The 13138-nt window shown below is 46.7% G+C and overlaps 1 protein-coding gene across 1 annotated transcript; it reads left to right on the top strand.

The window, feature by feature from the left end:
* Nucleotides 1-4762: 4762 nt before the first annotated feature.
* Nucleotides 4763-13138, top strand: LOC311631383 (dehydrogenase/reductase SDR family member 2, mitochondrial-like; the record flags this gene model as incomplete). The annotated part of the gene is made up of 8 exons (XM_084901451.1): nucleotides 4763-4902; nucleotides 6707-6884; nucleotides 7213-7314; nucleotides 8429-8499; nucleotides 10082-10133; nucleotides 12280-12414; nucleotides 12686-12741; nucleotides 13000-13138. The coding sequence occupies 8 exons, from the start codon at nucleotides 4763-4765 to the stop codon at nucleotides 13109-13111; spliced, it is 846 nt and encodes a 281-aa protein (XP_084757577.1). The 3' UTR covers nucleotides 13112-13138.

Below are 13138 nucleotides of genomic sequence, written 5' to 3' on the forward strand. Positions count from 1 at the left end.
CACCCTGGGCTTGGCTGCCTCCACCTCAGGCCTGGCTGCCACTGCCCCAAGTCTGGCTGCTCCAGTGCTGGCTGTTGTTGCTCTGGTTCTGACTGCTGCTGCTCTTGGGCCTGGCTGTTGCTGCTCCGGGCCCGGTTGCCACTGCCTTGTGCCTGGGCACTCCAGGCCTGGCCGCTGCTGTTCCAACATTCTGTCCTTTTTTTTTTTTTTTTTTTTTAAACGCATATATGTTGCAATGTTGGCTGGTGAGTTGAGTTCTTACTTAGTCTTTGATTTTTCAAGATCTTCTTTGTCTTCTTTCTTAAGTAATTTTACTATCTTTTGCTCTCACTTGATTTCTTCACATTGAGAACTTCTTTGGTTTCTTCCTCCTTGTCCTGGGAGCTCAGCAGGTTGGCCTGTGGCACCCCTTTGTTCTCCGCGGGCTCCGGTGATGCTCCAGCCTGTTGCCGGGGTCGGCACCGCCCAGTAAGCAGCCCACGGCCTTGACTCCGTTGCCCGCACTCAGAGGTCGAAGCTCAGGGGCACCCCCCGCCTGGGGGCCCCATCGCCCGGCTCCCTGCCGGCGCCCGACTGGCTGGTGTCAGGCAGGGGCTCCTGCTCCCTGTCGCATTCCTCCAGTCTGGAGCTTTTTTTTTTCTCCTTCCCTCTAGGGGAGTCTAGGATCAGAGTCAACAGACTGTCCTCTGCGCGCAGTGCGCGCGACTCTGGGGGCTCCGCTTTTCGCCACTCCCCTGGGATTCCGCCTCACAGCCCCGTCTCACCCTGCTCAAGCCTGGGTCCCCAGGGTCTGGTCCAGGACTGGGGTTCAGAGCAGTCGAAACTGGGGCCCAACACAGCCGGGACTCCTGTTTCCTTCCCTCCAGGGCAATCCCGCATCAGAGTCAACATTCCTTCCCTTGCAAGCAATGTGCGCGACTCCGGGGGCTCGGCTTTTCGCCGCTCTCCCAGGACTCCACCTCACAGCCCTGTCTCCCTCTGCTTGAGCCTGGGTCCCCAGGGTCTGGTCCAGAACTGGGGTTCAGGGCAGTCTGGACTGAGGCTCAGTGCCGCCGGAGGCCCTATTCCTTCCGGCTAGGGTAATCCAGCATCAGAGGCAACATTCAGTCCTCTGTGCGCAATGTGCGCAAGACTCCGGGGGCCCTGCTTTTCGCTGCTCGCCTGGGATTCCGCCTCACAGCCCCGTCTCTCCCTGCCAGAGCCTGGGTCCCCAGGGTCTGTCCCATAACTGGGGCTCAGCGCTGCCGGTTTGGGGGTTCAGCCCAGGCTGGGGGTTTTATTTCCTTCCTGCTAGGGAACGCCAGGCAGCACCCAGCCCTCTCCTCCTCTCCGGCTGCGACGTGCATGTGCGTGCGAGCGCGCAGCATGTCTCCGTACCTTAGGCTTTTTTTCAGCTCCTCTGATTTTCCTTCTGGTTTTCTCTTCCTTCTTGTTGTAGAATTTTCAGTCAGTCGACTACCTGTAGCTCTGGGCGATGTCCACTCTTCATTTTAGTTGTATTCCATTGAAATTGTGTGCTGCTGCGATTAGGTGTCTACCCGAGCAGCCATCTTGGATCCTCTCCGTTGGTTTTTGTTTAATATTTTTTATTTCAGTCAATGTATTCTTTATTTTTTGCTAATCCCTTATCATTTCTTGTTGATTCCTTATTAGTTCTAGTTGGTCCCTTTTCATATCCTCATAGGTCTTATTGACCTTTTCTAGGAAATTCTTGAAAAACCTTATAAGCGTAGATTTGAACTCTATATCCAGTCGCTTTTTGTCTTCCATTTCTTTTGTTTGTAATCTATTTCGTCTCGGCATTTTTGCAGCTTCCCTGAGTTGGTAGCCTTAAAAGTCTCTGTGTTCTGCTTGGATGGGGCGGGGTTTCAGGGTGGAGCCTACAGCTTTGGCTTCCATCAGCCCCGCCCTATGCGGCTCCTGCGTCTCAGGGTCCTTCAGTACTCGTTGCAAGCGCCTCTGAGAGAAAGGTGCCCTCGATTTTCGCCTGCTGCCAAACAGTCTAGGCTCTCCCCCAATGAGCCTGGTATTGGGGTTCAGTTCAGTTGGAAGTGGAGTTGGAGGTGGCGTTCAGAGCAGTCTGGAGCCCCTGTCTCCTTCCCGCCAGGGCAATTCCGTGGCACAGCCAACCGTCCCTTCTCTGCCCGCAATGTGCGCACTTCCGGGGGCTCTGCCTTTCGCCGCTCCCCCGGGGTTCCGCCTTACAGCCCAGCTCCCTCTGTTTGAGCCTGGGTCCCTGGGGTCTGGCCTAGAACTGGGGTTCAGAGCAGTTGGAACTGGGGCCCAGCACAGCTGGAGCTTTTATCTCCTTCCTGCTAGGGAACGCCAGCCAGGCACTCAGCCTCCCTCCTCTCCTGCTCTGTCCTCTCCACCCGTGCTGCGTGTCTCCATACCTTAGGCTTTTACAGCTCCTCCGTGCTCCCTTCTGGTTTACTCCTTGCTTCTCGTTGTAGAATTTCCAGTCAGTCTACTTTCCTGTAGTTCTGGGTAATGTCCATTTTATATTTTAGTTGTATTTTATTGAAATTGTGTGCGGCTGCAGCTAGGTATTTTCCTGTGCAGCCATCTTGGAACGACTCTCTCAGTTAGCATTTTAACAAAAACATTTCAGAATTGTTACAAACTACTTATGAACACCATTTTTAATGGCTACACAAATTCCATCAAGTAACATGCATACCATATTCAGCATTTAAGTTTATCTCTTTTTTCAACGATTACAAATCAGATGATAAAGGTCCTTATCCATAAGTCTTTTTTATATGTAAAATGTTTTAGGTGAATTTATTCACTTCTTTAAAGGTCCCATCTCAAACACAATCACACTCTGAAGCCATAGAGGTTAGGGCTTTAACATATGAACCTCGGGGCAGGAGGACACAATTCAGTCCACAATATTTCTTGATATCAACAGCATTGAACTTGCTTGGAAACCTGGAGATTTAGGTAGTAAGTGCATGGTTGTTTAGAGCTTTTATGTTGAATACAGATGTGAACTTGTCTATTTTCAGCGCTCTATGATTTTGTTCCTGGGAAGGGTTATGTTAGCTTCCCATATTATGCAACAGCTTAATAAATTGGGATAGATCACTCAGAAAATGGAATAAGGATTAATACAAAAAATGAACACTAGAGAAACAATGATTGGCTATTTTAGTCATTAGGGCCTAGAATAAAGTTTATGGCTCCTTGAGAGTGATCTTCATTTATTTATGTCAAAATACCATTTTGTAAAAACATCCACAAGCTTTTTTCCCTCCTAAGAGAAAGTCCAAATTCCCATTGTGTTACCACACCATCCCACCTTACCTGCTCTGTCTCTGCTGGTCACCTCTTTGTTCCACTCCAGGGGCAGTCCTCAGCTAGTGACTGACAGGAGTTGGATGTGCCCCTGTGCTGGTAACCAACTGTCTGATTTGTCTAGGACTTAGCAATTTGCTGGAAAGTGGGCCTTTCAGTGCTAAAACCTGCAGTCCTAGAAGCAGAGATTCTTGGTCACCCTAAGGCCAGTCCCTTGTCCTCCCTCATCAGAGAGCTCAGTTGGTTGAAGCATCATCCCATACATCAAAAGGTTGCAGATTTGATTCTATTTCAGGGCCCATACAGGGATCAACCAATCAATTGATGTTTCTCACATCCATTTCTCTCTCTCTCTTTCTCTTTCTTTCTCTCTCTCTCTCTCTCTCTCTCTCTCTCTCTCTCTCTCTCTCTCTCTCTTATTCTTTCACTCTCACTCTCCCTTCCTTTTTTCTCTAAAATCAATAAACATATTCTCAGGTGATAATTAAGAAACAAAAGTATTGCTCAGAGTTCAATAAGATTGACCTTCAGTTATAAATAGACATAACTCGCTTGACAATGTACCACTTATGGGCTATCTTCCCTTCTGTCTCGCTCCTTCCACTCCCCTACATTGCTTCCCAAGGCCATCTCCAAAAAAATTTCTTCAGTTTTTAGTGTGATGCTGAGGTAGCCAACACAAGACAACTATTGTTCCTTGATCTCCCCATAAAATTGAGGGAAGGTTTGGAATGAAAGATGTGGGATTAGAGAAAGTTACTGAAGAAATTAGGTATTGCTGAAAAGTTACAATGACATAGGTGCCATAGGATCTTTGGACACGGGGGTCTGAACAATATGGCCTGGAGTTCAAGAGATGTGAGGTATGGGACCTATAAAAGCTTTTTAAACAAAGGGGGAGTGGCTGGACTTCTATCTCAGTTGGATCAGTGTCATTTGTGATGCGGGGAAACAACTTGCCTCTCAGAAATGCTAACACATCTGGTATATCTGATGAGGAGCTATTGCTTCAGTTGGGGAGCTGAAAGAAGATGAATTTGCAGCAGGTAGGAAAGGTGACAAGAGCTTGGACCAGGGCGGTTGCAACAGGCTGGGGAAAGACAAAACTCCAATGCAATTTCTTTGTGGAAGAATAGATGTATGGAGAGGAATACAATGGTGACTCTCAGAAGACCACAGAGATATTCCTTGTTTGTTGGTGAGTCAGGTAAGTATCACTCAGTCATCTACCAGGGGCCTGGCATCCCAGGGAAGCCCATTTTGGGGAACTGATCATGGGAAGAACATGAGCCGCTCTGTGCTTTCCTGGTAAATTTAAAGGATGGTAGGTCATCTATCAGAGACTTCAGTGGAACCCTCCCACGAAGGATGGGTGGAGACAGATTCTAACTTCATGACAATTGTCTTCTCAGGTTCTTGCCCAGCGTGGGTCCAGGAGGACGGAGGCCATACAGTGACTAACATGTTCAGGACCATGTCTTGGGCCTTTAAGGGTCTTCAATGCTCCTCGGTCTTTCTCTCAGTAAGAATGAGCAGCAAAACGGTAGATAGAAGCTGTCCACTGGCTGGGAAAGTAGCTGTAGTTACTGGGTCCACAAACGGGTGAGTGAATGGGAGTCCATGTAATGAACAGATTTAGAGTCCCCATCCCAGAGCAGGGGAGGTCCTTCTCACACATCCTTCCTAAGACCCCCATCTCATTACACAGCTCTGGCATTCATCATTAACCCCAAACTCAGTGTGTCTTCCTAAAACATGCGGTTTCTAAGTTCCAAGAATGATAGATTTGGAAAATCAACTGCTCCTGGTTCAATCAGAGCAGTGTTTGAATCTAGTCTCTGCTGCTTACTGGATGGGTAACCCTAAGGTATTTAACTTATCATCATCAGGACAGCTCTCTCTCTCCATCCTTCATGGGCACGTGGCCATGGACTTTTAGAGTCCTGGTCTAATAGGGAGAAGCCAGAAACCTACTGGTCTCTCAGACTTAGGGATTCCATTGACTGCAGAGAGTTCACTGGCAGTAGGGCACTGGGCAAGGCAACTTCTCAAGATCCATTCAGAGAGCTTACATAGATGTCCCTCTCCTGGTCACATCTCTTCCTGTGTACCTCCAATTCCACGTATACTCTAACTGCCTTAATGGGCCACAGTCTTTAATGAGTCATTACCACGGCAGGAGGGGGGATTCTGGTGGCCAGGGGCTCTGTCTTCCTTTTGCCCTTTCATGGTCAAATTTAGATCGCTTTATTTTAGAATTGTTAATATCCCAGACTTTCACATCACCATGATATTTAATTTATTTTTAAATATGTTTTTATTGATTTCCAAGAGAGGAAGGGAGAAGGAGAGAAAGATAAAAACATCAATGATGAGAGAGAATCATTGATTGGCTGTCTCCTGCACGCCCCCTAATGGGGTCCTAGCCAGCCACCCAGGCATGTGTCCTGACCAGGAATCGAACCATAACCTCCTGGTACATAGGTCAATGCTCACTACTGAGCAAAACTGGCCTGGCCCCAATCATGTTTTAAATCTGTGTGTCCCCAATGCACAAATGAGTAATTCAAAACTCTATGTTGTCCTAGCAGTTTCTATAAGAGAGGGGACATATGCCTTCTGCCCTTGATCGCAGGTACTCAACCAGCTCAAGTCAAAAGTGCTTCTGACCTCCTTAAAGTAAGGAGCTAGAGAATGGGGGCAGAGCATGTTCTCAGCATCAAAGTTTTTATTTTATTTTTTATTTATTTATTTATTAAATATATTTTATTGATTTTGTACAGAGAGGAAGGGAGAGAGATAGAGAGTTAGAAACATCGATGAGAGAGAGTCATCGATCAGCTGCCTCTTGCAAACTCCCTACTGGGGATATGGCTGCAACCAAGGTACATGCCCTTGACAGGAATCGAACCCGGGACCTTTCAGTCCCCAAGCCGAAGCTCTAGCCATTGAGCCAAACCGGTTTCAGCAGCATCAAAGTTTTTAAATTGCAGGACAGAGGAAAGCTTTAAGGCTTATAGAAAGTGCAAGTAACACCAGAGGCCTCTGGCTACAACAAAAGGAGAAAACACTGGGCAGTTAAAGATTCTCTGCCATTCACACTGGATGCTCAGCACATGTACATGTGTTCTGAAGGATCATTACTTTTTTAAAATGCCCTTCAATTAAACTGTTATGAAAATTTTCTCATCCATATGATTGTTATACAAATAGTTGTGAAAATTAACTGGATTAGTCTTGGTGAAGGCCTGATGTATAGAAAATGTTCAGTAGTTCCTCTTTCCCATTCTAGAGGTTTGGAGGCAGTTCTTGAACCACACTGTGGTACTCAATTTGTGTCTCATGATCAGCCTTCCAGGAGGTGGGTGGAGAGGGCTGAAGCCATCATAACCATCTCTGCCCTCAGGATTGGCTTCGCCATCGCCCGGCGTCTGGCCCAGGATGGGGCCCACGTGGTGGTCAGCAGCCGGAAGCAGCAGAACGTGGACCGGGCACTGGCAACACTGCAGGGGGAGGGGCTGAGCGTGTCTGGCACCGTGTGCCACGTGGGGAAGGCTGAGGACCGAGACCGGCTGGTGGCCACGGTGAGGAGATGGGTAGGGTTTGGAGGTAACAAGAGGAAGAGTGGTCATTTAAAAAACATAACCTGATCAAATGAACAAGCGAACAAGGGCAGGAATGAAAGATGGCCATGTGCTTGACATTGGTTACTCCAGAGCCTGAGCAGGCTTACAGAACTGCATGGAGAAAAGTTTTAATTCTGATGAGAGACAGCTCTCCACCGGCTTGGTGTGGCCTCCTCCTGGATTTAGCCACACAGAGACCCAGGGAGAGCAACCAGGAAACACCTCCCACAGCAACAGAAAACTTTTGCTCCCTGACCCTGGTCCTCATTGCCCCTTCTCACTGCAGGCCCTGAGACATTCTGGAAATGTTGACTTCCTGGTGTGCGTGGCCGGAGTCAATCCCTACGTGGGAAGTACCTTGGGGAGCAGTGAGGAGGTCTGGGACAAGGTGAGGTCTCGGGACACCAGGTAGGGCTGATGGGATGTCATCCTCTGTGCAACCCTCCTTCCATCTCAGCTCCCACACACCTTCCTCTCACAGACCAACAAGCACCGAGCAGGCCAGGTGCCTGGACTCTGACACTCAATTCCCCATCGGTGAGATGGAGGCCACCATGAGTTTGACATGCTTGCTACACTCTAGTTCTATCCCCCACTGTTCATGAGCTCCCAGTTTGCTGAAAGGGTCGAGCAGAGAGCCAGATTATCACAATCAACGTGGGACACAGAGAAGGGAATGACTCCCTTCCTTGCCTAAGAATGTTTCATGTCCAAGGCTTAAACCCTGAAATCCAGCTGTATTAGTTTCAGAGAGCTGCTATAACAAAGTACCACAACCCAAGAGGCTTACACACAGAATTTACTGTCTCACAGTCTTGGAGGTCAGAAGGCATCAGCAGGGTTTGTTCCTTCTGATGGCTATGACAGAATCTATTCATGCCACTCCCCTAGCTACTGGTGATTTGCTGGCAATCTTTGATGTTACTTGGCTTACAGAAAAAAGTATCACTCCAACCTCTGCCTTCATCATCACATGATATTCTCAGAGTGTGTGCGCTCACAAACTTCCCTTCTTAGGACACCCTTCATTTTGAATTAGGGCCCATACTATGATCTCATTTTAACGACTTCTGCAATGAGTCTAGTTCCAAATAAGGTCACATTATTGAGTACTAAGGGTTATGACTTTAACAGAATTTGGGTGGTACACAATTCAGCTTATAATGCCAGCCTTCCCCAGACTCAATTGTCCAGTGCCTCCTCAGGTCCAGATGAGACTTTTTTTTTTTTTCTGATACCTTTACAGACACAGGGAGACATCCTGCAGACTCTGGGTATGAGGCCTGCAAAGTCTTCCTGATCCCCAAATTTCCACTTTTTCAGGATGCCTCCCCTCCTTCTCCCCCTTCCCCGCCACCCATGTGTGTCAAAGAAAGCTAGCACTCTCCCCATTGGCAGAAGCCAGCGCGCCCATGTTCTAATGTGGTATGTTTGCTGATACAGTGAGAACATGCACTGGACTGAATGTCTCTCCTCCCCACCCGCATTTGCTCTGATTTCAGATCTTGAATGTCAATGTGAAGGCCCCGGCCCTGCTGCTGAGCCAACTGCTGCCCCACATGGAGAACAAGGGGTGAGGGCAGGGAAGGGGAGAGGGATGGAGACATTGTCAAATATGGAGCAGGGGTGGTAAAGAGGAGCCAGGGGTTCAGTTAGATCTTTCTTCTGAGCAGCAGGCTTAGCTGAGCCAGTAACACAGGAGAAGTGAGAATTTGACTTTAAGATTCTAGGTCAAAGAATTCTATCCATTACTGTTGTTCTCTCATAGCCAGAATGCCCATGGAATCTGGCAAGGACTCTACTAGAAGCACAATAAGAATATACAGACAGAAAGGTCCAGAGTCCTCACAGCTGTCCTAAAATCAGAGGAATGCAAGTGGTCGGTCTCTCTAGGATAGTGAAAGTTTGACTTCATATTCCTGTCTTCTTGTATGAATACCCAATTTCTAGAGTGCCCAGAAATCGGCAGGGACTAGAAGAGAGAAATGGGATTCTAGTGACAGGAAGCCCCAGAGTTCCCATAACAGTCCTGGAATTGGAGAACTGAAAGTGGCCTCTCTTAGGCTGCATGCAGCAGATCAGGGCACAAAAGTCCAGGTTGACAACACTGAGGCACCCTGAAGCCTGTCTATAATATGAGTGGTGGAGTTTCCAAGTCTCACTCAACTCTTATCTCTCAAACTTTTTTATTCTTGGCCTAGCCATGTCCTCCATTATCTTCTCTCATCATCCCTGCTCTGTGTGTGTTGCACAGAACAACCTTTAGACCCAGGGTGAGTGAAGAGATCAGAGACAATGTTGGACAAGCAGGGTGTTGCTAAATTATGGATAGCCTTGACTGTTGTAATAAGGAATTTTGTCAATATTTAGGAGACAAAGGTGAAAATCATATGATTGTTTGTTATAATTATTTTAGGCATACTCAATCTTCTTCCTAAATTAAAAGAGAACATGAAGAGAAAACACTTGAGAGACGATGAAAGTATCTTGATTATTGGCTCACACAGAATAGACACTGAGGGAAAGGGAATGAGTAGGTAGAGGGGAAAAGTGAGGCAAGAGTGCAGATTTCTCAAGAGGACCAAACAGGTTCCGGAAAGGAAATTTTAGTCTACAGTATCTGATGTGAAAGGAAACTGGAGGGTAGAGAAGTGAGGTCTGAACAAGTCATTAGACTTGGTGAGTGTGGAAGCACTGAGGATACTTAAAAACTTTCCCAGAGGATTTTGGGGTAGGAGTGTACTGGGCATGCAGCTTCTGAGATTAAGATTCCCAAGGATCCACTGAGAAGTACTTTCAATATTACACTTAAGCATGCCTGGTATAGAATACCCTCAAAGCCAGTAAATGGAACAATAGTCTAGAATAAAGACAAATGTTGGCTGTATTTTATAAAAGTGTTCATACTATATAGTACTCATTGATGGATTGAGCATTCAAGTGTGGATGAAAACATAAACTTAGTCCTGGTCCTCAGGATGCTCAAGGCCAGAGGAGATAGGCTGAAGGAAGGCAGAAATGGGCTCTAATCTGAACCTAAATTTCTTTCACTCACTTTCATGGTTCACAGTCTCCACTTCCTTTCATGCCCAGATGTATCTATTTGCCTCACTTATTGTGACTCCAACATATTTATCCCATCCTTCTCTTCCCAGGGGAAGCTCTGTGGTTCTGGTCTCTTCAGCTGGGGCATACTTACCAGAATATGTAAGTATAACCTTCTATAACTCTAAATGAAAAGAATGGACATACCCCCATTTGCCAAGAAAAGTGGAGATGTCCAGGAAGATCCCAGAACAGGCTATTGCTGGTGGGGCACACTTACACACACATTTGATCAATGGGTGTCTGAGATCCTCCTTCTCCAGAAAGGACATACATGGCAGACTTTTAACTTTTTTGTGTGATATTCTCAATGATCTCTGCATTGCTGAAGAGATTTATTTATTTATTTATTTATTTAAAATAAATTTTTATTGTTCATATTATTACAAATGTTCCTTCCTCCCCCACCCCCCCATTGCTCTCCTCCACCAGGTTCCCACCCCACCCTCTGCCCTTTCCCCAACCCCCATTGTCCTCATCCATAGGTGCACAGTTTATGTTCAGTCTCTTCCCACATCCCCCTCTCCCCTTTTCCCCAAGAATCGTCAGTTCACTCCCCTTCCATACCTCTGATTCTATTATATTCAACAGTAACTATTGTTCATCAGATTTTTTTAATTTCCCTGGTTTTTAGATTCACTTGTTGATAGTTATGTATTTGTTGTTCATAATTTTTATCTTTATTTACTTTCTCTTCTGAAAGAACCCCCTTCAGCAATTCATATAATTCTGGTTTGGTGGTGATGAACTCCTTTAGCTTTTTTTTATTGGTGAAGCTCTTTATCTGTCCTTCGATTCTGAGTGATAGCTTTGCTGGATAGATTATCCTTGGCTGTAGGTTCTTACTATTCATCACCTTGAATATTTCTTGCTATTCCCATCTGGCATGCATGGTTTCTGTTGCGAAATCAGCTGACAATCGTATGGGTGCTCCTTTATAGGTAACTACCTGCTTTGCTCTTGCTGCTTTTAATATTTTCTCTTTGTCTTTTGCTCTTGGAATTTTAATTATGATTTGTGTTGGTGTGGTCCTCTTTGGATTCCTTTTGTTTGGAGTTCTGTGCACTTCCTGGACTTGTAAGTCTAATTCTTTCACCAGGTGGGGTAAGTTTTTTGTCACTATTTCTTTCAGTATGTTTTTGATATCTTGCTCTCTCTCATCATCTGGGACCCCCATAATTCTGATGTTGGTTCGCTTGAAGTTGTCCCAGAGGTTTCTTACATTATCTTCAATTTTCTGGATTCTTTTGCCTTCTAGCTTCTGCAGAGGAGTGTCTTCTGGCTCTTTATGTTCCAAATCTTTGACTTGATTCTTGCGATCTTACATTCTGTTTTTAGGACTCTGTATAATATTTTTTATTTCAGACAATGTATTCTTTATTTCTTGTTGATCCCTTATCATTTCTTGTTGATTCCTTATTAATTCTAGTTGATCCCTTTTCATATCCTCATAGGTCTTATCGACCTTTTTTAGGAAATTCTTGAAAAACCTTATAAGCGTAGATTTGAATTCTATATCCAGTCGCTTTTTGTCCTCCATTTCTTTCATTTGTGATCTATTTCGTTCTCTCAACATTTTTGCAGCTTTCTCATGGGACAGGGTTTCAGGGTGGAGCCTACAGCCTTGACTTCCATCAGCCCCAACCTATGCAGTTCCTGGGACTCAGGGTCCTTCAGTACTTGCAAGCACCTCTGAGAGAAAGGTGCTCTCGATTTTTGCCTGCTACCAAACAGTCTAGGCTCTCCCCCAATGAGCCCAGTATTGGGGTTCAGTTCAGTTGGAAGTGGGGTTGGAGGTGGCGTTCAGACCATTCCGGAGCTTTTGTCTCCTTCCCGCCAGGGCAATCCCACGGCACAGCCAACCGTCCCTTCTCTGCGTGCAATTTGCGCGCCTCCGGGACCTCCTTTTGCCGCTCCCCCGGGGTTCCGCCTTACAGCCCAGTTCCCTCTGTTTGAGCCTGGGTCCCCAGGGTCTGGCCTAGAACTGGGGTTCAGAGCAGTCGGGTCTGGGGCCCAGCACAGTCGGAGCTTTTATCTCTTTCCCGCTAGGGAACGCCAGCCAGGCACTCAGCTGCCCCGCCCTTCCTCTCCTGCTCCGTCCTCTCCGTGCGCACAGGGTGTCTCCGTACTTTAGGCTTTTACAGCTCCTCCACTGAAGAGATATATTTATACACACAGGCCTAAAAATCCAATAGAAACTCTCCTCCTCAGTTACTTATTTGCCATCCACTTCTCTTTGTCTTCACAGAGGCTAGGGGCCTACAATGTTAGTAAAGCAGCCATTCTGGGACTCACCAAGACCCTGTCATTGGAGCTGGGACCAAAGGAAATAAGGGTGAACTGCCTCGTTCCAGGAGTAATTGACACAGCCTTCAGCAAAGTGGTAAAGACCAAAGACAACTTCTGCTCCTGCCCCACTGAGTGCCAGGGTCCCCTCCTCTACCAGGCCATGTCCCAGAGACACCTGGCCCTGTGGACTCTTGTTCTAATGCTCTGGTTCACCGCCTTTGGGATCAGAAGCAGGATCAGGATTGTATTCCTCTGTGAGAGATGAGCCGAGCCCAGAGTGTCCCCCTCCACAAAGGTGTTTATGATGTGGAGCCATTGTGATTTCATCTGGATGAGCAGCACTAACCATTTGACTTTTCCTTTAGCTGTTTGAAGATCCAGCCTTTTGGAAACATGTGAAGGGACGCCATGGAGTACAGAGGTAGGTTGTGTGTCCTTTGTAGACCTGGTTAACGTAACTTCAGACCTTCATAATGAATAAAGATCACCATCACCTCTCTGCATTCCTCTTTTGGAGATTTGAGCCCTGGGATGAGTAAAAGTCCCTGTAGAGATCACATATCTCCACTTGCAGCCTTTCTCTCATGATCATAGGGGTCTTGACTTCCCAGCATCTTTCAGGAGCCCAGGGCTCACAGGAAGATTCATCACTCTTAGCCCACCTCCTCTTTCCATACAGAATAGGTCAGCCTGAGGACTGTTCAGGGCTGGTGTCCTTCCTCTGCTCTCCAGATTCCAGCTACATCACCGGTGAGAACATTGTGGTGGCCGGCTTCTCACCCCACCTCTGAAGAACATGAGCTCTGTCATAGAAGTGC

This window comes from Pipistrellus hanaki (assembly GCF_964339955.1).
Source record: "Pipistrellus hanaki genome assembly, chromosome: 1".
NCBI classification, from domain to species: Eukaryota; Metazoa; Chordata; class Mammalia; order Chiroptera; family Vespertilionidae; genus Pipistrellus; species Pipistrellus hanaki.